General features: G+C 49.5%; 1 protein-coding gene across 1 annotated transcript; it reads right to left on the bottom strand.

Moving 5' to 3' along the window:
* Positions 1-8886: 8886 nt before the first annotated feature.
* CCDC68 (coiled-coil domain containing 68) lies at positions 8887-22545 on the bottom strand. The gene is made up of 10 exons (XM_075727181.1): positions 22527-22545; positions 17223-17365; positions 14616-14756; positions 13890-14015; positions 13469-13597; positions 12261-12343; positions 11583-11688; positions 10417-10500; positions 10042-10118; positions 8887-8953 (listed from the first exon to the last, which is right to left on the bottom strand). Exons 1-10 carry the CDS (start codon positions 22543-22545, stop codon positions 8887-8889), a joined length of 975 nt encoding a protein of 324 aa, XP_075583296.1.
* Between the last annotated feature and the right edge of the window lie 1966 nt (positions 22546-24511).

Genomic DNA, 24511 nt, shown 5'->3' with positions numbered 1-24511 from the left:
CTCTGGGTAACTGCGTATCGCAGGTAGGACATAGGGAAGAGCTTTTGGCTGTTGGCACTGCCTAGAAGGGAACTGTAAACTGCTGCGCTGAGAGACGCTCTGAAATTATTGCTACAGCTTTGTGGGTCCTCGGTACACTTAGGTTTTCAACAGAGGACAGACTTCTCATACTCTTAAATTCCCTGCAAGAGGGCAAAGTGGAAAAAAATGTGGGGACTTGGAATGATGGGAGTCCAGAATACGTGACTGATAGATAGAAGTGCATCGCAGAAGTTCGCAGGTATCTCAGCGCAGAGGGTAGGAGTTGCTCCGTTGGTGCGCTGCAGCGGCAGGGTGCAATGCAAAAGATTTCTTCTATGGGTGAAAGCAAGTTCCAGTGAAATAGCAAGTTGCTTATCACAAAGACAGATGCAGGAAAAAATAAAGAAAAAGACTATATTTGTAAGTGTAGATCATTTTCTAAATACAGGTTACAACATATTTATTAGTCTACCCTGTCCTTTTTTGTAGAATAACCGTTCTGTTTTTATACAGGTGGTAGTTAAAGGTCTATTTGTCTTTGTTGCGCTTTCAGCTACTTTCAGATCACTTGGGAGGGCAGATTGGGGGTAAAAACGGATCTCTTTACAAGTCAAGCTTAATGGGTTGGGTTGGCAGGATTGCAGACTTTCATTTATTTAAATGTTTTCAGCTTTGATTGATTCAAAATTGCAAACTTTGTGACTAGCAAGCTCATAAAGTGTTTCAGTGCCTCCCAGAAATGGAGAATTTACCAGATTCACTGCTGAAAAAATAACAGTTTTTTCTGCCCAGCTCCTAAAACGATGTTTACTTGATGATTTGGCATGTTAACAGGGCAGATGGTGCAGCCGTAGGAGCAGACCCACTGGGTGAGTAACCAAATAGCTGCCGTTACCATGCCAGAAATCTAACTTGCAGGCTGTAAAGATTATGTAAGTGATAGACTATACCTAAAGGCTATATAGAGCGTATACTGTACAAACAGGTGTAATGCGGGTCCTTTTGTAGGCTATAAGCAGTCCTAACACCTCAAGAGGTGAAACAGCTGTTGTGGTAGTCCGCAGGTGATTTCCCAGGCAGAAGGTGTAAGTAGACTGATAGCAAACAGGCTGATACTGGGATAGGTTCCTCCGCTACCTGAGATACGTAGACTGGAAGTTCAGGGTTTTCTTTGAAGTGAAGTTGTATTGCTTTTTAATATGTAGCATAAAACGTAAATGTAATTTAAAAAAAAAAATTGTAATATGTCTTGAATTCCTGAAAATGAAGATCTGAGGAGCTCCCTGTCTTGTTTTCAAAGAAATCTCCTTTTGTGGCATCAGATTTTTGTCCCTTGAACAGGAGTGAAAGAAGTGGCTATGAACGGTAAATTACAGTCAACCAAAGCGTGTTTCCCAGAGCAGCTGAAGTCTAGCTTGTCTGAAATCTGTTACGAAGCCGGAAGTGCCTTCAGTAGCAGACAGATGATGCACAGAAAGATATGTAAAGTCCCAAACCTGGCGCTGTTTCAAAGCACCTTGATGAAGCTCGGTTGCTTCTGTTTATCTCTCCACCTGCTGAAACTAGCACTCTTAGGATAATAATAGTTAAAAAAAGAAAAAAATACAGCAGTGATACCCAGAACAGTTTGGTCTGGAGAAAAGTTTCTCCTCACCTTGCCAGTGAGCTTCAGTGACTGAATTGTCAGAGTTGGGATCGGTTTCCAGGGAGCTCCGTTCCGTAAGGATACAGTCTCTGAAACTCTCCAGCACGGATGGAGCGAGCAGCATGGCCACCTCACAGCCCAGTGTTGCTCAGGGGGTCTGTTTAGGAACGACAGCAAAATGACTGTAGTAAAAATTCCATTGCTTGGTTTGTATTTATATACTTGCTAATGCAAGAAACTGATTATTATTCTGTGATGTTTTTAAAAAAAAAAAAAAAGCAATCTGTGAATGCATGTGAAACTATTATCTCGAAAGGATTTTGCCATCAAAACTTTGTTTGGAGGAAAGGAAGAGAAGTTTAAACGCATTTCCTTTCCTGGTAGGTGGTATAGTAGCTTTGAGATTCTTAAATTAAGAGGAACATGATAAGTGATTCTAAATGGCTGCTAACAGCTTTGTTGCTTATCAGGTTAATTCTCTTTGCAAAAAAACTAGATAATGAACTCTTACTAAAAATCACCTTCTGTCCATCATCATGTGACTCTTGTTCCATTTTTTTCATTCATAACTGTTCCTCTTAGGTTTCACACACCCACCAGATTCACATTCTTGTATGTCCACTTGGCGACGTCTGTCTGCCTGCCTGCAGCGTGACGGCTCTTGCGAACGCCCGCTGAGACCTGCAGCCCTGCACAGATGACTCAGGGCCGCTCCTTGCTGCTGTGGTAGGAACTGAAAGCGATAGCAGCGTTAAGGTTCGCCAGTTCTATGTAATATCCAGGAAACAATGGTAACTGCAGCAAAGAACGAACGCTACAAGGGAGCTACTCGCGGTCTTACAGAGCCATGCCTCTATGGAAAGGAACTTTCCTATCCCACGTGCTGGAAGACCCTCTCTCAGTTCTATCCAGCACCCACTTTCTGGTTGAAGGGCTTTCCTTCGCTTCTGCTGTAGCTCTGTAATGGATCCCCTGAGGTGATTTTTCCAACTGCGGCACAGCGAGCCCCTGCTAGCTGCTTGTGACCTGCTGGAAAAGAGCCGGCGGACCGGCGCGGCACAGCCGAGCCGTCTACGGTGGGTAGTGCCGTCCTGCGTCCAGGCTGCTACGACGCCAGCGAGGCGCAGCATCTTGGCCCAGCACTTTACTAGTTCCAGTTCTTCTGACTGCACTGTGAACTCCTGAATGTATCCCTCGCTGAAGCCATGTAGCCTACCATTTTCATCCTCTTCGCACTCCTGTTGCTCGAAGCGTTTCAGCCCTATAAACTCTTCCAGGGCGCCGGCCTGGGATATGAATTTGCTTTCTCTTAACGTCTCTGGTAGGATATAGCCTCATCCCATCCCACTAGAACTTGAACCCAGATTCTGCTCTTGCAAAATTCGATTATACATATTTGAATTGTAAGTCAAGCGCTTGTTTTTGGGCACCAATACAGCTTGTTTGCAAGCCTGCTAGATATCCCGCATCAGGGCTAGAGAGGGAGAGAAGGTCCTGTGATACTTTACCCAGGGTGATACTAAAAATTAAATGTCAGTGCGGGTATTCTAACCCTGTGGGCTTTTGTCTTGAATCTCAGTCCAGGCACTGGTTTCTCAAGGTCTCTTTTTGTGTCCTTTTAGAACTACCTTACTTAGTTTTTCCAGTATCCCTCCAGTAAAGTGCTCTTGCCGCAGACTTTATGGTGCGGCGCGTGTGGTAATTTCTGAACTGAACCGTGCTGTGCACTGACAAAGGTGACAGCAGTACCCACCCTTCGGAGGTGTGACTCGCGGGACCTTATGCTGTTTCCTTTTCTCTCTGCATAGTTCTGCCTTCCTCATCTCCAGCAGCCATCTGGGGCTGTGATATTTACCAAGACGGTTCAAGCTACCTGACTTCTTGTTGTTTCTGTTCCCTTAATCCTCGTGGCGTGTCCCAGTTAACTCGCGTGTACAGCGTAATGGCGTTACGCCTCTTGTCTCGTCCTTAGAGCTCACCGTAGTCCATTCTTCTTCCTGATCTACAAGTGTTCTTGTCCTCCCGCTTTTAAGCGTGAATGTAAAAATGTGGCATCCAGGAATGTTAATACACTGTGCTAGAGTAGTGCTGGAGTGCTGACCTGTGGCTGTAGGCACTACAGTGATCCCCTGGTTGCAGCTCCTTGCGTTCGCCTGCAGCCTTTTGCTCAGCGTGGCTTGGTGGAAGAAACGTGTCCCTTACCCGTTGCTAAATAATTGCATTGCCAAAGCACGGTGCCAAAGTCTGGTGTTGCTGCTCCGTTTAGTGAATTCAGACCTTGGGGGTAATACTTGGAGGAGTGAGGAAACTTAGGAGCAGGGAATGTCTTTAAGCTGAAGTTGCTGCTCTTACTCCGGCCTTTGTGCATCTTTTGCTGATCTTGCCCTCACCTTCCCCAGCCCCTCGCCTTGGAGTAGTAGTGCCAAAACCTTTTTTTAGGAATGCAAGAAGGGAAATGCACTGTTGTCAAATGGATTTTTTTTTTTTTTTAATGTGTAGATTGAAAGTACCTTTTCAGCTGTAGAGACCACTCCAGCAGTGAATTTACACTGCCTGTGTTTACATTATGCTGTGGTGCCTCGGCCAGCCCTGCTACCAGGTGGGCAAGGGGAGATGCGAGCCAGCGCCGGGGCAGGGTCCTGTGCTGCGCTGCATCCTCAGGAATAAAACAAGGTACCCGCAGAGACAGGCGGAGGGGTGGGAATACCTAGGGCTGGCTGGAAATTGCAGGATGGAAGCGGTACTAGAGACAACACACTTTAGATAAGAGAAATGCCCTTAAATGTTTACCAGAGAGCCCGGTTTGAGAAGTTATTTAAGCTTGTGTGTAAGTGCTTGGCTGAATTGGATCTGGAGTGCCTCTGTGAAGTAAGGAGCTATTGTCAGGGCAAAGCAACTGGAGCTAAAATGGTGTAAAATGAAAAAACACTGCACAGAAGTACCTACTCCATGAACATACAGATAGGAATGAGCTTATTTTTTATTATTTTATTTTAAATATTGGCCAGCCATGAAGAAAATTACGCCATCAACTGGAAAAGGCCAGGAGAGCATTAGTGACTGTTCTTCAGTGCACAGTTTTTAGATGCTGAAGCAGAAGTCCTTACAGGATGTATTGCTGACACGTAGCAATGCCCCTTCGGAGCCGTGAGAACGCTGGAAACGGCGGGGGGTCAGGAGAGAACGTGTGCCACGTCATGTATTTTAGGCTTCACAGTCATTTCAGCTTCTGATTTCATTTTAAGAAATATTTCAGGCTTTGCAATCATTTAAGCTTCTTTCATTTTATGAAATATTTCAGGCTTCACAATCGCTTAAGCTTCTCCTTTCATTTTATGAAATATTTCAGGCTTTGCAATCATTTAAGCTTCTCCTTTCGTTTTATGAAATGTTTTTTATCTGCCGTCAGCTAGTAACGTGTGGGTTTTCTCCTTGTTCTAATGACTCATCCCCAAATCAAAGCATTTGACAAGGGAGTGACCCTCCGCTGGGGCAGGGGCCCTGCTCTGCCCTGGCAGGTACCAAACCGCGGTTCGGCGGAGGGCTGCCTCCCCGGGCTGCCCCGGCAGAGCAGCGCATCCGTCTCTCAGCCCCTGCCTGATGCCGTTTCCCCACTTCACCATCTCCTCTGCCAGCCAGGCCGCTGCGGCAGAGCCGGCTCGGAGACCCGGCCAAGTCCTGCGCCCAGCATCCAGCTCCGTGCCCGCCTGTCCCTTGGAGAGGTAGCGGCACTAAAAACCAGTAGCAGGGGCTGAAGTAACTCTGTCTTTTCTGCAGCCTTTGCCTTCTGTGGCTTTTTACAGACGTTTGCAAGAGGAAAGGTATTTGCTTCTCGGAAAAAAAAGAGGGGTTTTGGGTGCCTGAGTGCCTGAAACATGCGGGTTTTTTTTAAAAAAAAAGAGACATAAGGCAAGAACAGGCAATTTGCTGACTGCTCACACGGCTGCGGCTGGCAGTAAGTACGATGTAGCACAAGACGTTTGAGAGCAGCTGCTGTTTCCTTGCTGTCTTGGTAACTTTATAAAAACCGCTTGCCTTAACTGTTTTCTGAAGGCTATGTCTTATTTAACGCTCCGAATGTGCAAAGGGTTCTCATACATACATTTACATTTTAGAGGACTGGATCACGTACGAAACTTTGTTAAAAGTTGTATAGGATGTGATTTTGATACCCTCTCCATAGCGACTCTTTGGGACTGTGGCAAGGTAAGAAGTTTTCTCTCCTGGAACTATTTCAATCTATGGATATAACTAAAGTTTTCAGCCTAAAGTTAAAAAAAAAGAAAAAAAAAAAATCTGGAGCTGTTATTTTAAAATTTGTATTCTTGGCACTATAACTGAAGAAAAGTAGCAAGCGTAAAAAAAATAACCTCAAGTGACTGCTATTTTTATACAGGTGTGAACAGTGTAGGAGTTGCAGACCATGCTCTGATCTTACTTAAAAGGAGAAAAAAAAAAAAAAAAAGTGGTGTAACTGATGCAGAGCTGTAAAAATAAATAGTTTTTTACCTGACTGCTAGGAGACCTGGCTTGAGGCACCTTTAAAGAGAAAGCCAAATTTTCACAGCTTCTTTCCTGTCTTTATAATTCTTCTACTTTAAACATAAATTCCCCCCCCCCAAAAGAAAAAACCAAACCCCACCTATAAACCACCTATATAGGATAAGTTTTGTGTTTGGGGTTTGTTTTTTTTCTTTCTCCCCCCAGAGGATGCTGTTGACTTGGGACTATTCTCTTTGATGCTGGGCAGATCTGTTTCTAGTTTAATATTATCATTATTTCTATCTAAGCTAGTTAAAGGCAACAGAGGAAATGATTCGTTGCTATGCGCTTTTGTTCCGCGCGGCTACCTAGTTAAACGTAACTGTAGAAAGTAGACCCTGAAGTTGTCCATCCTCATCTGACAAACTGTATCCTAGAGGAAGCCTGTTGTATCTTACTCAACTTATGGAAGTTAAACGGTTCTTCTTTGGTTCTGTTAAGGTACCTTTCACCTTCCGGATAAACACTAAGCATCCTGTATCAATTACCTTTTAAGTGTTTCCTTCTGTTACGCTACTGTAGGCATGTTTTACGTTTGTCTACAACAGATCTGTGCTATGCCTAGTGCTATGAGTGTGACTGAAACAATCTTGAACACAAACAGTGTTTTTCATTATAAATGCCCCTTGATTGGACCGTGGCGCTTGCTTACCGATGTTAATGTCACTCTGTTTTACCAAAGTACCCGTGGCTTCAAAACATACTGCCAAACTGATTCACTGGTGTCTGGGTTCGTGTAATACAGCCGAGGAATGTATCCTGTGACTCAGTTTCTGCACTGTTATTTTCAGAATAAAAGTACATTTTTAAATCTGCTGTCTCGGATGTTTTTGGGGGCAAGCAGCGGTTTCTCCCTAAGAGGTACAGCAGCATTACCAGTCTGTCAGCTTAGGAAAACAAGTGGAGGACCAGGGAAAGAGGCTTTTTGGGGTGCATTTGCAGCCCTTGCCCACGGGTCAGCACCCAGCCTGCCCCGTGGCAGCTCGGCATCAGCACCCTGGCTTCAAGTTCAGCTCCCTTTCTCCCAAGGAAGAGGGATGGGTGAGGATGGACCTTGCCCTCACTTGGCAGGGAAACGGCACCATTGACAAAGCTCACGCTCTTAAACGGCAACCAGGTAAGGATAACGCGGCCGGCTGCGTGCTGCGGTGCCTGCCCAAACACACCGCCCGCCTCGCCCTGGCGTTAGAATCATAGAATCGTTTAGGTTGGAAAAGCCCTTTAAGATCATCCAGTCCAACCATTAACCTAACACTGCCAAGTCCACACTAAGCCAATCAAGGGTAGACCAGACTGAACCATGTCCCCAAGTGCCACCTCTGCCCGTTTTTTGAACGCTTCCAGGGATGGGGACTCCCCCACCTCTCTGGGCAGCCTGTTCCAATGCTTGACCACCCTTTCCGTGAAGAAATTTTTCCTAATTTCCAACCTAAACCTCCCCTGGTGCAGCTTAAGCCCATTTCCTCTCGTCCTATCACTAACTACTTGGGAGAAGGGAGAAGTTGGAGAACTTGGGAGAAGTTAAGCAGGTGCCAGGCTTTTATTTGCACCTTAACTCCATTAATCCCGGAGTGACACCGTGTATGAATGACGCAGCTGAAGTTAGGTAAGAAAAGGAACAAACTGAAGCTTAGTGCCTTTAAGCCTTATTTAAGGATCAATGCCTTTATTTTTCCCCCCCCCCCCCCCCCTCCCAAGTGCTGCTGGGTCTGCATGTCGTGGATTAGAAGACGGACCAGGGACACGGCCGTTCTCGGGTTCCCTCTGTCCCACAGCGCAGAGGTAAACGCGAGCGTGCAAAGCCGCTGTCGCTCCCCGGGGACGCGGTCGAGCTGCCGAGGCATGCCGCGTCCCTCGAACGGGATTGCTGACCACCGTAGCACCTCTCCCGCTTTGGGGAGGAGAAGGAACAGCCCTTCCCACTGCGGCAGCTGCTTTCCCCTCCGAAAGGGATTTCAGCCGGAGGAAAGGTTCGGGGAGGAACTTCATGCTCCCGCTGACGTGGGTGGAAAACTTACTGGTTGCCGTGGAAAGGTTTCAGGAAAGCAAGAGCCAGGTTAACCCAGAAAGGGGTCCGCTCGCTCCTTGCCTGAGGACGCTGCGACGTTACGGTGCCGCTACGCCCAAAGCGTGCTGTGCCCGCGGGGTGGAACGCTGGAGGAGAGCTGAGCCCCCCCGAAAGGCCAGGGCCACCGCTCCGCCTCCGCCCTGTGCTCCAACAGCAGGCGGGAAGGCAGCGACTGTAACAACGCACCGGCTAGCCACAGGTTTATTTTGCAGTCTCACCTACGTGAGAGTCGTGGTTAAACTGAGTCTCTGCAGCAGTCTGTGTAGGTGGGAGCCCCTTTGTGCAGGCAGCTGCCCGCCGCTGCCCGCAGCAGGGCAGGTGCAGAGCTGGTCCGGGGGTGCAGCATCCCCCAGGCGTGGCCGGGGCTGCCTTTGCCGCCGGGGCTGCGCGGGCGTCCACGAACTCACCGCCTCTCTCTTCAGCTCTCGCCTTGTTTCCAGGTTTATTCTTTCAAGCGCAGCTCTGCGGCACCGCTTCTGCGCCTACGTGGCGTCGAGAGGCAGCACGTGCCGGCGGTGCTTTGCGGTAGCAAAGAGGCCGTAGGAGCGACGGGTTGCAACGCGCAGAAAAAGTCCTGATAAAGGTAGGAGGCAAACATCCACTCATTCCTTTAGCTCTCTTGCTGCCTTAGCCTGGTGAGCATCAGGTAAGGGGATGCTCTAAAACCTCGGGGGGTGCTGCGGAGGGAAGCACAAGAAGGTAGAGATCGCTCAGACATCTCAGCCTGCCCAAGCCGGGCTTAAAGCACCACAGCCATGTATGAATGTCGGGGTTCAGCCCCAGCTCAGCACCACGCAGCCATCGCTCACTGCCCTGCCCCGGTGGGATGGGGGAGAGAATCGGAGGAGTGAGAGTGAGAAACACTCCTGGGCTGAGATAAGAACAGTTTAATAGTTGAAATAAAGTAAAATAGTAATGATAATAATAACAATATAATAATGATAATAACAATAACAATATCCAAAGCAAGTGATGCCCAATGCAATTGCTCACCACCCGCCGACCGATGCCCAGCCAGTTCCCCAGCAGCGATCGCTGCTCCCCGGCCAACCCCCCCAGTTTCCATACTGCCCATGACGCCGTATGGTATGGAATGGCCCTTGGGGCAGTTGGGATCAACTCTCCTGGCTGTGCCCCCTCCCAGCTCCTTGTGCCCCTGGCAGAGCCTGGGAAGCTGCAAAGTCCTTGCCTGGCATAAGCAGCGCTGAGCAACAACCAAACCATCAGCGTATTATCAGCGTTATTCTCATCCTAAATCCAAACCACAGCACTGTGCCTGCTGCTAGGGAGAAAATTAACTCTATCCCAGCCGAAACCAGGGCAATGAAATAAGTCAGAGCTTTATAACTATGGCCCTGGGTATGGAGAAGCCGATTTCAAATGCCTCTTCTGCTAACTGAGAGCAGAAACTTGGGGCCAGATCTACTACAGCAAGGGACTGTATCCCCCAGAAAAGGCTCCCATTTAATCTTGGACGGATCTACAAGCTGCCGCAGACGCCCGTGGTCAATACACCGAGCTCGCCCCACCAGCCCAGGACCGGCAGGAGTCAGGACTCAGGCTACAGCCATCACACCGCCAGCTAAGTCTGAAGCAGAGCTTGAGTTTTTCTTCTCCTTTCTAGAGAAGATACCCTCTGCAAGACGAAGTTTGGTGGCTCCCAGCAAGGCCTGGCTCAGCTCACTCTGACCCTGCGGGGACGCTGGAGGTGGCCTGCAAGAGCCATGGGCTCAGCCGTTCCCGTGCCACCTCCCGCGGTACTCACTCTGTGCAGACAGCTTTTGAAGCTTTACTCTTGGGCTGGCCAGACCAGAACTCCACTCTGTCTTTCAGTTCTTTATTCTGCAAGGAAAAAAAATTAAAAAATAAATAAACCAAACCCTTCTCAGCATAACGTAGCAGACAAGAGGCAAGCCTGGATGCCAGCTAGGACCTGCTGCTCCTCCAGAAAGGTTTTTGGGGGTCTTGTTGGGGGGGGTATTTGTTGTGTTTGGGTTTTTTTTAAAACCAAGTGAAAGATGCAGTGCAAAGAAACACCACCCCAACAACGTCGCAAGCCCGGCAGCGTGACGGGCCCCCTGACCGTAGAGAACTACTTTTGCTCTCTCCCTTCACATAGCTTTTGACTTCCCAGCCTTACCTGCACTTCCAGCGCAGTCAGTTTCTCTCTCAGGTTTTCTATTTTTTTATCTTGGCTTCTGAGGTTGTTTTTCAGTTTCTCTGCCTGAGAGTTAGGAAATAAAGTTTGTCAAGAGATTTGAAACCTTAACACATCAAAGACATCTCTGTGTTGAACAAAACCACAGAGGTAAACGTCTCGCCGTACCAGGGGAATCGCAGACCATTCAAGTCCCTAGTCTTTTACCATAGAAGTCAAACTAATTGATTAAATGATTTATAAAAAAAAAAATTTCTCAACACACAGTGTCGCATTTTCCTTAGGATAACAAGTCTGCCTCTTGTTGGCATGCGTACAGAAACCTGATTACGAAAGCCAATTAGCGCGGGGCCTTGCCTTAGCTGGCTGGGAAAAGGCAAGCATGTGTTCCACGAGGCGAGGGGAGTTCATACGTACAAAAGCAGCCGGTAAGTAAACCAGCTGATGTCGTATCGTGCCTTTGGGAAGCAGGCTGATTGCTTTGAATTGTGTTGTAGTCTTTCTAGGATGTCGGCCTGTTGGCTTTGCTCATGGGAGCAGCTTCACTGACTTTGTGTGAAGCCAGCTGCGGGGTGGGCACCTCAGGCAGAGCATCCCCGGGTCAGGCAGGTCCCCCTCGGGAGCACGGCATGGAGCGGGGAGCCACGTTCCCCCTGGGAACGCTCTAGGAGAACTCAGGGGTCTGCCTGAAATCGCTGACTCCACCACAATAATCCCATTTTTACAGTGATGCTATTTCCATCTTAACACTGAAATCATAAAATCATAGAATCGTTTAGGTTGGAAAAGACCTTTAAGGTCATCAAGACCAACCATGAGCCTACCTTTAAGGTCATCAAGTCCAACCATGAGCCTAACACTACCAAGTCCACCACTAAACAACTTAACGGTAGAGTCATAATTAATTTCATGTTTCCTGCCTTGGTGGCTGGATTATTTTTTACGGAAAGTAAAACTAGGAATCACTAAAGTTGGAAAGGAGCTCTAATGCGTGTGGGGGTCTGAATGCGGGGTGCACAAAACCAGGCACAGCGTGACAAGCTGCTTGTCCCCAGCGCACGTGCTGAAGGCAAGAGCCCAGAGCCATCTCCCGTTTCTTTTCCCGACCTCTGAAGACCTGCCCGGTGGGATGGCCGCACCAGCCTGACCTCCTGAATCACGCCGTGCAGGCCGTGGTGCTGCGCCTGAATCACGCGCTGCAGGTGGCAGATCTGCTCCTGCAAGGTGGAAATCTGCTTCTGGAGATCCAGGCACCTGCGGACGAGAGCAGAAGCACCCCGCGTTCAATCCCTAGGGACCGCTGACCCGCCCAGCCGCGCCTGAGCTGACCCCGAGGTGGGAAGGCTTGTTGCTAGCGAGGATGTTCTTGAGGATACACAGAACTACACGTATAAAGGCTTTTTCATCAAGCAGAACAAATAAAGCCATAGTCTGAGACATATTTTTCCTGATAGGACCACCCTTACTAGCTGTTGATAAGTAAATTCATAAATAATGAAGGCTTTTGCCTTACCTACTGCCTGCACAATGCCACCAAAGCAGCATCGACTCCACGCGAGAATCAGGAAAGGGAAGCAACTCGTGCATGCAAGGTGGAAGGAAAAGTACTAGGAATTTGGGCAGAATCAATATCTAAGAGCTGCAGGACATCAAGGTCTGTCTTGGCTTCTTCAAGCAATCACAGTAAATCAGGTTTTGAACCAGTTGCTTTCAATCATGAATAATTTTAACTACCAGAAGGAACTTGAGCAAGCGATATCTGGCATTCTATGTGACATAATCCCCCAGAAAGAAAGAAAACCACTTTATCACATGCATTTAATCACCGTTTGCTGTCTTCGGTCCTCGACATCATCTGTTGAAGCATCTTTTCAAGTGCCATTTTCTTCTCTATCAGAGTTTTCTTTTCCTAAGGAAACGGTTCAAGCTATGTAAAAACTGCATTGCATTTACTGTCGTTCAGTTAGCAAGAGAAGTTTGGCTGGACCTTTAACGGTTCCGCTCAGTGTCTGAAAACAGAATTCAGCCATACCCACCCACATCAACCTGCGTCAAGATCCAAACCAGTCTGACCTCTTTGCATCAAATCTGGAAGGGATGACAGTACTGATTTATCATGAGAAAAGTCCAAACTCTCTTAAAATAGCAGTTCTCTAGTTAATTAGCAAAATCCTTAGGTCTTGCGAGAGTCCATGCTCAGCGGCCACGGGATACTGTGTTACTGCTACGTCCACCTCTCAAACCTTGTCCACAGAGGGAACAATCTCAACAAAACTGATGACGAAACCCCTTAGTATCAGAACGATTACCTGCATGTGATGGGGGTGGCAACACCCTCACTGACCCCGTGCTTACAGCAATCCCAGGATAGGGAAAACTTAGTTTTAGAATGGCACTTCTATGGGAGTAATTCCCACTGCTACTGAGCGCGTACATCAGAAAAATGATGCACGGTGCCCTCGCTTCTTCCAACGCAATTAACACCGCCAAAAGAAAAGTCACAATAAAGGAGAAGAAATTTTCTGCAAGTTTTGGTGCACGCGGTTGTCAGATTGCTGCAGCAGTCATTTGCCTGCCCAGGATTTCGGGTACTGACGGTCAATTTTTCTGAGAGTCAAGAAGGAGCAGTGCTAGTTTTTAGTTTTTAGTGCTAGGATGGCTACATTTTCATTTCAAAAGCTAGAAGTACACCGATGGGGGGAGGTGACAGAGCAACTATTCAGGAGCAGAAATCATCAATAGCTACACATTCAGGCTTCTCCCTGATGCTCTACAGTTTTTAAGCAAGTTCTGAAATAACTGAAAGAGGGAGCTCCAATTGTACGGTTTATTTATAGTTACAGCTAAAGGTTCTTAATTTGGTGTAACACGGCAGACGCCTTTTTAGCCCCAATTCCAACAGCTAACAAGCCCCAAACCCTGAAAGCAATTAACTCCTCTTCCCAAGCGCCCGCACTCCCAGGGCAGGTTCCTCGCCTGCGCCGACTCCCGGTGCCAGGATGGATGGACAGACGCGAGGAGCGGCCGGACGTACCTCCTCCATCCTTTGCACGCGCTTCTCCATCTCTGCGATGCGGGTACATTTTTCCCTGACGCCTTCGGCGAGGCGGGTGACGTCTTCTGCGCTTTGCTGGAGCTTCTCTTCTTGTTGGAGATTGTAGGCCTGGGGCCAAGAAGGGCGTTAGCGCGGGCGTGCGGGGAGCTGGTGAACGCAGCGGATGGACAGCGGTGGGGCTCAAGGAATTCTGAGCAACTCTACCAACCCAATCCCGAGAATCAGGGATAAAACCAAAATAATTTTTCTTATTCATTTTCCTATTTAACTTCCCCACGGCGCTAGCAGAAGAGACTCAGTAGCTCTTGGGTGGAAGTTTGCAGCACAGAGAGCCAGAGCCCACATAAATACTTTGATAGCCAACAGGACGGTCATGCCCACACGTGGGAGAGATGTGTACCTGCATTTGCTGCTTCTCATTCTCATGGCTCTTCTTCAGTTCTTCGGACCGAGTCTGGTAATTCTCATAGAGTTTCTGGGAGGCAGATCTGAGAGCCTGTACACCTGCTTCTCTCGTGGCTTCCAGCTAGAAAGAGTAAATGTACGACGCATATATATTCCCCTTTAAAAACGTGATGTTACAATCACATGCCAAAAAATAAGCCCTCTATACCAGATCAAATTTCAGCATTTACCCTTGTTAAAAAAAAAAAAAACAAAAAACAACCCAAAAAAACCCCACGAGAAAGGAATCCTAAACACCTGTGGGCAACATCTGACAGGCATTTTAGCTTCCAAATAAAGGCAGATTTATTCAGCATTGAGCCATCCTCCCATGACAAAGGCTGACGGTTTAAAAGCAGAGATGCATTTCCAGCGGCTCGTAAATACATCTGCTGTCACCTACCGACAGAGCTGACTGCGCTGTCTCACTAGCCACACACGGGCTGTGTCCCCAGCAGCAGCTTTCGACATGAATTTCATTGCCTGCTGGAATGCAAGAGTTTGCAGCAGGCGGGAAGCGGAGCAGGGTCTGCCCCTTCCCTGAAGAAAAGGCTCCGGCGCGGGATCGCTGAGCCGGCACCGTGCTGCAGCAGCCGGGACCCAACTCCAACTGGGCTACAAAGCACACATCTTCATCTGCAACCTTAAAAAATAAAAAAACCAAAAAATACCCCAAACGCACCTTGATCTTCAGCACCTGGTTTTCCCTGCTCACCAGCAGCAGCTGCTCTTCTGTTTCCTTCACCGTCCTTGCGACAGGACTGCAGCTCCAGCTCCAGCCGCTCTTCTGCGGCTCCGCTTTATTGCCCGAGACTTGAGGAAGCTGCTAAAGGAAATGCACGTGGAAATTATTTAAAAAAAAAAAAAAAAAAAGAAAACCAGCTTGAGCAATCAATCTGACTCTAAAAGACCTGGAGTCTTATCAACACCCCTCTCCGGCTCGCAGGGAGCACGGGGCAGACGACAGGCAGCTCTCCGGAGAGCCGGCTCCGAGCCGCTCACAGCTCCTCCACCTCCACGAATTAACTGAAATTAAAATGTTCTCCTCGTTCAGCTCTCCAGGTCTTTACATTGGAAAGCATTTGCGTGTCGATTCTGATAAATAGCTCTCCTCCACTCTCCGCAGTGTAATTGCACGGGTGTAAGATTAATTAGCTTTTACAATATTGCAGCATATGTTGCGAGGCTGCATAAGTGCACGTGAGTAAACATCGTCCAGCACTTCCCCTTACAAGAACTACTTACTCCAGCATATTTTAATTGTTTGAACACAACATTTCCAAATCTGTTTGCTTCCTAGGGGCTGCCTCTTTGTTCAAAACCACTTGCTTAAAGTGGTTTTAAGTTGCTTAACCCACTTTTTTCCCCTACAGGTGTTCACAAACACGTGCCCGGCGCTTGCCTCCTGTCTGTTTTGAGAGCTGGTGTGTGGAAGGAACACGACCTGCAATCGGTCAGATTTACGCCAGAAGGCACCGGCATTTATACGGCCTTTCTAATATTACACCAAGTCCATTTGTTAAAAATAAACTACTACAAACAAAGGGCAGTCTGTACTTTTTTAAAGGGTTTAAACCATAAATCACTTTCTTTTCACTACAGAGGCTTTTCCTCGACCTCATTCCTCAACTGAGCAGAGAAAGGAGTAAGCATTTTTTAAAAAGAACTTTTTGTGATTGATTATTTCTTAATTAGCCGTGCTTCAGCCCACTGACCCTTCCTCTCCCTCATCCCACAGTGCTCTTCTGGGCTCAGCTGGGATGCAGAGACTGCCTTTGCGTATTCTCATCACCGTGCTCTGCTGCTTAGAGCAGAGAAATAAGATATCAGATCTACTAAGGGGAGTCTCATTGCTCACAAGATCTCTGATTTAAAAAAAAAAAAAACAAACACAACAGGGCATGTCCCACCTGTTCACGGTGGTGTCAGCATCAAGCCGTGCACCGCTTCCCAGGCCCTGCACGAGCTGGTGAATATCATTTTTTTCTCCAAAAATGCTTTGTGTAAATGAGTTTGGATTATGAGCTGCTTAAGAATTCATCACAAAATTTTCAAAGTTACAGTGCTATTCTGCAACTTCATACATTTAATTGTAAAGGGAATGAAGAAATCTTTATTAACTTAAAGCAAAAGTCTGAGGTCTTCTCTCCTGTCATTACACACACTAAAGGCATTCATTAAACGCCGTTCTTCCTGCATTTCCGCTGGCATTCAGGAAAGGAACAACTCGAGACTATTTCACACATCCCAAACTACCCTATGCTCTGCTCTCCAAGGCGCGCTTGGTTTTGCTGACCGACACCTCCAGGATCTGCCTGTCCCACGGGTCATCCTCCTCCTCCCGAGATGCTGGTCCCCCATGTCCCCCAGACCAATATTTCTGCTTGAGATGAGGCTGCTCGCTGCTCCAGAGCTTCCTCCTCTCTCCCAGGGACCAAGCCCAGCCGTACACCTCAGCTCAGCCTTGATGGTATAGCAAACAGCTTCAAATACAAGCTTGCAGGTGTATTAGTACGCACCACCAGCACGATGTGCAAACTGCCCAGCAGCTTGAACGGCAGCTTTAGGTACAGGTATTTTTTTAACGCATCGTATCTCACATTATTCTCATTGTTTTTAAAGTATAATGCATCCATCCTACACTTTCTAACTGCTCAGTCACTGTCATTGTATGCAAAGCGAGCAAAGAAGCTCCAACCACATGTTCGTGCATGCTCTCTTCCATCTCCCCGTCTTCTTCCCTAGGACGGCAAATTTTTGATAAACCTTTGATGGACCCAGCACAATCGTTAGCCCAATATCAGTCTGCTTATCAGCCACGCTACCAGGCACCCTTTCTCTTCAGCTGCAAAGCTGAGACTTCACGCCGCGGACACGCTGATCTCGGCCACCGCTCACAGACCTGCCCTAGTGCTGTCCCGCTGACCGCGGCCAGGCTCCCGTGTCCGTCTCCTCCCCTCTCCCAGCAAACAGCCCCAGCTCTGCCGCTGAAGAGCGCTGACTTCGGGCGGGGACATTCACTTAAGCGTCTCTTGCAACGGTGCCAAACCAGGGGTGCAAAAACCTCACCAGTTCCAAAGTGGTTTAACCCAAAGAGAGTGCATGCTATAATTAAGTCACTACTGCAGAGTAAATAGCACTTCTAGCATCGTTGTGTAAATCAAAATGTTTTTCAGGTGTGTATTACCACGCAGGTCAGAATTTTCTTTTCCGGTGGTTATCAGTTTTGCTCACCATATTTCCTGCTGAAGCAAAGAAAGGAACAGAACAGCGACAGCTGCAGAAATACCTTTTTCACATATTCAGCTTCCTCAGTGATTTGGGCACAAGAGGATCCATAAAGGACGTAATTTCCCTCCGAGCCATGGTCTTCTTTTGTTATTTGCTCAGTGAGTAGCAGGGTGGTCATCACTATACGTGCGTTTGTCTGTTCTGTACAGTGAGAGAAGAGAGGGGCTTGTTTCATTACGCAATGATGAAGAGTAATTCCATTATTCCATCCCATTTAATTCCATTTCAGCTTTAAGGACATGCTGGAGCCAAGCAGGCATTGCAAGCTTAAAGCAGCAAACATTAAAGACCACTTTAAAAAAAAAAATGCAGACTCCTGATTTCCTTTTTTTTTTTTAAATGGATGGGAAGAGAGATGTATTCGGACATTCTTTTTCCTGAAGATTTCAGTGACCTTTTGCTAGCAACCTACACCCCAATCCTATATTATTTCAGAAAACATGTGGCTGGAGAGCCCAGGCAGCAGATAAGTGAATAACTCACACATGCATGCAGTTTAACAAAGAACAAACCAAAACTTTCGCCATCCATCTGCAAAGTTTATAAACCAAACCCAATCGCGCCACGCACAGTAATCCCACTGCCGTCAGGGAATTTAGTCCGCGCTTGGCTCTGCGTTCCCAGCGACGACGCCAGAGCAGAACTGGTTTTAATCAGGTTCGGGAGGATTACCGCCATCCTGCTTAGATGCAAGAAGCAGCACAAAGCGTGAATGATATCATAAGTTTCAGGAGAAAAGAAAAAACAAACCCAAAGTACATGGGGGGAATAGATGGGAGACAAGAGAGAAGGTTTTTTCTCTCCCTATCAGGCGGAGAATAAAGTCCCAAGCACCTTCGTTAGGTTTGTGCTGTGCAATGGTGACATCCAGTGTCAGCTGCGCTGCTCTGAAGTGAGCGCCTGTATCTCCAGACACCCCTTCCCAGCCCTGTCCCAGGTAGGCAGGGTGCTCCCAGCTGTGCAGCAGGCAAGCTGATTTTTAATGAGCACATTCAAAGGGTCTGGAGCCAATTAAGATTAGCACGGAGGAACAATAAAGCCACTTAGAGAGCATGGAGGGTGTGGATAGGCTCACAGTGGAGGAGGCAAGATGTGGTTGTGCTTTACAGAGCTTACAGATATTTTAAGATAATACTTCATTTAGAAATACATTTATTTTAAAACACTTCGAGGTCCTGGGGCTCATGCAGTTTAGCTCCGTAGCAGCAGTCCTGCCTGCACGGTACCGATGCTGCGGGCCAAACTCACGTGTTGGTTGAGTCATCCCAGCAGCGCTACCAGGAAGATTACTCAGGCTAGCACATTTCTTAACTGGCTCATTTTCTAATAAAATATAATTGGGTGACTCGAAACATTTATTGCTGTGATGGAGGAGGAATGCCATTCCCACGGAGAGCTGCACGGAGCTGGTTTGCATAACTGCCCAGGTGGATCTGCGGCGGCTCACCCTCACCAGGGCCATCTCTATGTACCATCGCCTTGTGTCCCGGACAACAGAAGGCTAAATCAGAAATTATCTATAAGTGCAAAGAAATTTAACAGATGAGCTTTAAGCGCCCCAGGGCTACTACTTCAAACTCCAATTCTTAGGTGATTTACAAATTCAAAGAGCAGTAAAATGAAAACTCTTATTGTTTTCTTTTTTACCCTTCTCCACCTTCTAAAAGTCAGGACCATGAGCAGATGCCACCTCCCTGGCCATCACCGAGCTGCTCAGTTCTGGACGTGGGAGAGAGGAGGAAAAGCAGGGTGCACAAGAGCGAGCTACCTTTCCTACCATAGCTTCTACTTGAATAGAAAAAAGGAGGTGGATATCCAGCCAGAACCCTCGAGGGCTTTGACCTCAAGCAAAAAAAAAAATCACTCACACCAAAGGTCGTCCCCTGATTTCACAGTGCCACAGTTCATCCAGGCTGGAAGATGGTCTACAGCTCCTGACAGGAGGGTGCAGGGAGGGGGGTGTTGGGCTCTTCTCCCAAGGAACCAGCGATAGGACGAGAGGAAATGGGCTCAAGCTGCGCCAGGGGAGGTTTAGATTGGATATTAGGAAAAATTTCTTCACGGATAAGGTAGTCAAGCACTGGAACAGGCTGCCCAGAGAGGTGGGGGAGTCCCCATCCCTGGAAGCGTTCAAAAAACGGGCAGAGGTGGCACTTGGGGACATGGTTTAGTCTAGTCTACCCTTGATTGGTTTAGTGTGGCCTTGGTAGTGTAGGTTAATGGTTGGACTGGATGATCTTAAAGGGCTTTTCCAACCTAAACGATTCCATGATTTGATGATTCTATGATAAAGCAGAAATCCCGGACACCTACAGCCGCGGCACAGAAGAGGTTTCTCATGGGCACAGAGGATGGTTCCCAGCACCGCTGCGAGGGGTTAAACAAAGTTTGTTCTGTCTGGCTGCTGTTTTCCCTCCTGCCTGCAATCCAGCAGCTCCTGAGTCACCCAACACAAAGGCGACCCAGGATCAATTCTCCTTTCAGCTAATTCAGGCTGAAACCTCCGCCCGCCCCCAGGGCTGAAGTCCTGGAATGGAAATGTTTTCCAGCTCTGAAGCAGCTGAGCCAGGAGAAGGAGTGATAACAGGCAGGGCTCTCCAACTCGACCTGCGGGCCCTGGGCTGGGAGGCAGAAGTCCTTGGGAGCATCCTCCTTCCCCAGCTGGGCAACCAGCAGCAGCGGAGCAGCAGCCCGCAGGGCTGCACAGCTGGATCTCCAAAATCCTCCAGGCACCTCTGTCCTCACGGCGGGGGGGCTGGCAGCAGAACCATCACTCCAAAGCTGCCCGTGCCGCCCCAGAGCTCAGCACCCCGCTGCCTCCCCAGCCCGCCCGTCAGGGGGTGCTCAGGGTGTCCCTAAAACACCCTCCGGAAAAAGCAGCGACGGGGGGAGTGCCGCGGCCGCCTGCAGCAGGCAAATGCTCTCTCCGCTTCGGAAGCAAGTGTAAAAAGAAGTGCCAAGTTCATCTATTATTCACAGACTTTCCTTGCTAGAAGGCACGATTTAAGAGGCTTAGCGTTTGCAGAAAAATCCCGCTGCCACCCTTCATAAACGCTCACCTTTCGGTGACCCATCAAGCACGGGAGATTTGCTTTGCTAGGCCTGAGGTTGTCGGCACAGGTGTGACAAACGCGGTAACGTTCGAGTTATATTTTTATGACTATAAAAGCACGTCTCTCTGCTTTTGCTTACGATGGGTTGCTTGCTCCGAAGCTCACGCAAGAGAGAATCCCGGACATGCCGGGCAGGAAAGCACCACCCTCGCTTATATACGGAACTTCCCAAATTATTCAGAATAACGTTATTTTGAGTAACATTCAATACAAAATCGTGTCTATGTTATTGCACTCTTGGGCAGAAAGAGGTGCAGCTCCGTGGCTGCCTTAGCAATAGGTTTCGCCCAGGCCAAAAAAAGCGGCGGCGCAAAGGCGAGGCAGGGAGCACGGGGTCCCAGGGTGCATGGGCTGCGGGTGCCCCAAAACAGCGAGGCAGGGGACGGCGAGGCTCGTCACGGCCAGGGCAGGCTGGCAGCTGAGGGGCACGCCGCCGAATTTGGAGGGACCGGAGGCAACTCACCTGCAATCGAGACAGCCGGGTATTTACCATAAACCTCATCTCAGGGCGGGCAGCGGGACTAGCTACGGAATGAAGGCAGGGCTGGGGTCGTTCAAATCGAAATTAATCCATTGAATTGCAATTATTGGGGATAGTCAGCTAAAGTAATTAATTCCACGTCAGTCTCCGGCTGAGCACTGTAACTCAAACACAAGGTTCCTGCTTTTTTTTTTTTTCCCCCCGCCATGCATGCTCCGGGAACAGCCAGGTAAATAAATAACCACGCTTCTTCCGCAGCTGAACAGGAGTTTATGCAATATTCATGCAATATTCACACCTTTTCCTGTCTGGTGCCTGGGCCCATCCACAGAAAAGCAGTTATTTGTTACCGTTGCTCTCGCAAGTGTTTGAGAAACAGTTTTTATGAATACATGAATATACATGTAAACACAGCCATCTCTCCTCGGGCAAATGTGCCTTTTTTATATTCCCCCACTGCACAAAAGCGCTTCTGCAGGCAGCCGAGGGAGAGTATGAAGATCAGATAGCCGGTAACCAACAGCACAGCACACAATTAAGTGCAAGAAATCAGTGGGGACGCTTTGCAAACCACCCACAGACTTTTGGCCACGAGACGTTCGCTCATCCAGACGGCATTAGCTATGCACAAGCCGTGAAGAATAATTCACTTTTGGCTTTACGCAGACTCATTAATGAAAGCAGGGATACAGGAAAGGAAAAAAAAAAAAAAGGGTTATGCTTTATTAAAAGCATGTGGTGGTAGGCGTGAAAGGTACCTCCAGGGGACAGGGATTTGTCAGGGCTTGGTTTCCTGGGGTGTGCTAATTTGGGGGAAATACTGAAAAAGCCTTTATGGTCCATGGAGCTGAGAGCCAGCAGCTCACTCCCCGAAGCTGGGACGGGACCCGTCCCCGACAGCCCCTGGAGCTGCGGGGTTGGGGAAGGGGCTCTTTGGCTGCCCCCAGGGTTGGGGAAGGGGCTCTTTGGGTGCCACCGGTGCTTGAGGAAGGGGCTCTTTGGGTGCCCCCAGGGTTGGGGAACGGCTTTTTGGGTGCCCCTGGGGTCAGGGAAGGGCTTTTTGGGTGCCACCGGGGTCAGGGAAGGGGCTTTTTGGGTGCCACCGGGGTTGGGGAAGGGGCTCTTTGGGTGCCCCCAGGGTTGGGGAAGGGGCTCTTTGGGTGCCACAGTGGTCAGGGAAAGGGCTCTTTGGGTGCCCCCAGGGTTGGGGAAGGGGCTCTTTGGGTGCCACAGGGGTCAGGGAAAGGGCTCTTTGGGTGCCCCCAGGGTTGGGGAAGGGGCTCTTTGGGTGCCCCCAGGGTTGGGGAAGGGGCTCTTTGGGTGCCCCCGGGGGCTGGGGAAGGGGCTCTTTGGGTGTCACCAGGGGCTGGGGAAGGGCTTTTTGGGTGCCACTGGGGTCAGGGAAGGGGCTCTTTGGGTGCCCCCAGGATCGGGGAAGGGGCTCTTTGGGTGCCACCAGGGGCTGGGGAAGGGGCTCTTTGGGTCCCACGGGGGTCAGGGAAGGGGCTCTTTGAGTGCCCCTGGGGTCAGGGAAGGGCTTTTTGGGTGCCACCAGGGTTGGGGAAGGGGCTCTTTGGGTGCCCCTGGGGTCGAGGAAGGGGCTCTTTTGGTGCCCCCGGGGCTGGGGGGGAGGAAGGGGTGCCACCACTGCCCCACAAGGATCAACCACCTGCCCCTGAAGCCCCACGCAGCCGGAGCCAGCACTCACCTTTGGCAGGAGCGGACATGCTACCTGCTGGTGCCGCGCCCGCACGGAGACCCACGGCAGCTCTGCTGCCGCTGCCGGTGCTGCTGCCGGTGCCCGCCCCGCCCACCCCGCCCTCACCTGCGGGCCAGCCCCGCCGGGCTCTCCATCACCCGCCGCTCCCTTCCCTGCGCCCGTGGGGTGCTCCGTGGGGTGCTCCGTGGGGTGTTCCATGGGGTGCTCCATGGGGTGCTCCGTGGGGTGCTCCATGGGGTGTTCCATGGGGTGCTCCATGGGGTGCTCCATGGGGTGCTCCAGGGGGTGCTCCGTGGGGTGCTCCGTGGGGTGCTCCATGGGGTGTTCCATGGGGTGCTCCATGGGGTGCTCCAGGGGGTGCTCCGTGGGGTGCTCCGTGGGGTGCTCCGTGGGGTGCTCCATGGGGTGCCGCCGGGCATCAGGTGGGCTGGCTCAGGTCCCAGCTGCGGGGAGCCAGCCACCAGCCTCGGCCAGAAGCACGGCTGCCGGGGCACGTCCAAGCCGAGGGGCGTGTAGAATCGTGGAATCGTTTCGGTTGGAAGAGACTTTTAGGATCTTTGAGCCCCACCGTAAATCTAACACTGCCGAGCCCGCCACCAAACCACATCCCTGCACGTGCAGGTGTCACGAGCGGTGCCTGCAACAGGCTTTTCCCTCGTGGATATGCCATCAACCTTCTCTTTTTCCACATGGGCAAAAACAGATGGGGAAAAAGGAGCTGTCTAGAGATGTCCCATCCAGCTGGGGTGATTAATACTGCCTCTTAGTACTAACGAGGCAGAAGGAAAGTGGAAGTGAGAAAATTTGGTAAAACCAGAAAAGCGAGGCACAGAAAAGCAGCTATGTTGAAGGAAAGAGGAACATCTTGGAGAAGAGAGCTGTAAGGAAAAGTATTGATGGGAGTGTGTCTGAGAAAGCCACAAACATATTGGGAAACAGGCTAAAGGGGGAGAAGATAAAGTGGAGAATGGGAAGATAAAAGTGTGTAATAAACTCTTTTACAAACAGGAAAGTCGTGATCAGCCAGTCTGGTCCCCTGAGATCGATATCCCTCTAAATCGCGTAAGAGCCATAAATATATCAAGTTGCACTCTGTTTTCTTTTTCCAGCAGCATTTTGAATCTGAGGGTGCTTTTGCCCGGGGCTCAGGTGCCGCACACCCGTATGTGCCCTGCCATGCATGCCCTGCCATACGTGCCCTGCCATACATGCCCTGCCATGCGTGCTCTGCCACGCGTGCCCGGGGCAGCGGGACCCTCCTGCCGTGCACGCACCGCACCTCCGTGGGGCAAAAGCCCCTTCCTGAGTGTCGTGGTTCAGCCCCAGCCCCAGCTCAGCACCACGCAGCCGCTCGCTCACTCCCCCTGCCCCGATGGGATGGGGGAGAGAATCGGAGGAGTGAGAAACACTCCTGGGGTGAGATAAGAACGGTTTAATAATTGAAATAAAGTAAAATAGTAATGCTAATAGTAACAGTATAATAATGATAATAATAATAACGATATACGAAGCAAGTGATGCCCAATGCAATTGCTCACCACCCGCCAACCGATGCCCAGCCAGTTCCCAGCAGCGATCGCTGCTCCCCGGCCAACCCCCCCAGTTTCCATACTGCCCATGACGCCGTATGGTATGGAATGGCCCTCGGGGCAGTTGGGGTCAGCTCTCCTGGCTGTGCCCCCTCCCAGCTTCTTGTGCCCCTGGCAGAGCATGGGAAGCTGAAAAGTCCTTGACTGGCATAAGCAGTACTCAGCAACAACTAAAAACGTCAGCGTGTTATCAGCGTTATTCTCATCCTAAATCCAAACCACAGCACTATTACTTTCTACTAGGAAGAAAATTAACTCTATCCCAGCCAAAACCAGGACACTGAGCGAGGTTGCTGTGATGCTTCCAGGTGGCCCGTGTGAGCCCTGTGCCTTAACAACAGGCTTCTGCTGGAGCGTTAAGAGGATTTTCTTATTAATTAGAAA

The sequence above is a fragment of the Pelecanus crispus genome, chromosome Z (genome assembly GCF_030463565.1).
Source record: "Pelecanus crispus isolate bPelCri1 chromosome Z, bPelCri1.pri, whole genome shotgun sequence".
Taxonomy (NCBI): Eukaryota; Metazoa; Chordata; class Aves; order Pelecaniformes; family Pelecanidae; genus Pelecanus; species Pelecanus crispus.
The sequence above is the reverse complement of the archived record's forward strand: the minus strand, read 5'-3'. Positions and strand labels throughout refer to the sequence as shown.

Bases quoted from the DNA above. Each gene is read 5' to 3' on its own strand.
- CCDC68 (XM_075727181.1), bottom strand. The intron at 14,016-14,615 runs GTGCGTTTGGGG...TACTCTTTCTAG, and splicing joins ACCAGGTGCTGAAGATCAAG to CTGGAAGCCACGAGAGAAGC. The intron at 10,501-11,582 runs GTCAGGCTGGTG...CCTAACTCTCAG, and splicing joins TGCACGGCGTGATTCAGGAG to GCAGAGAAACTGAAAAACAA.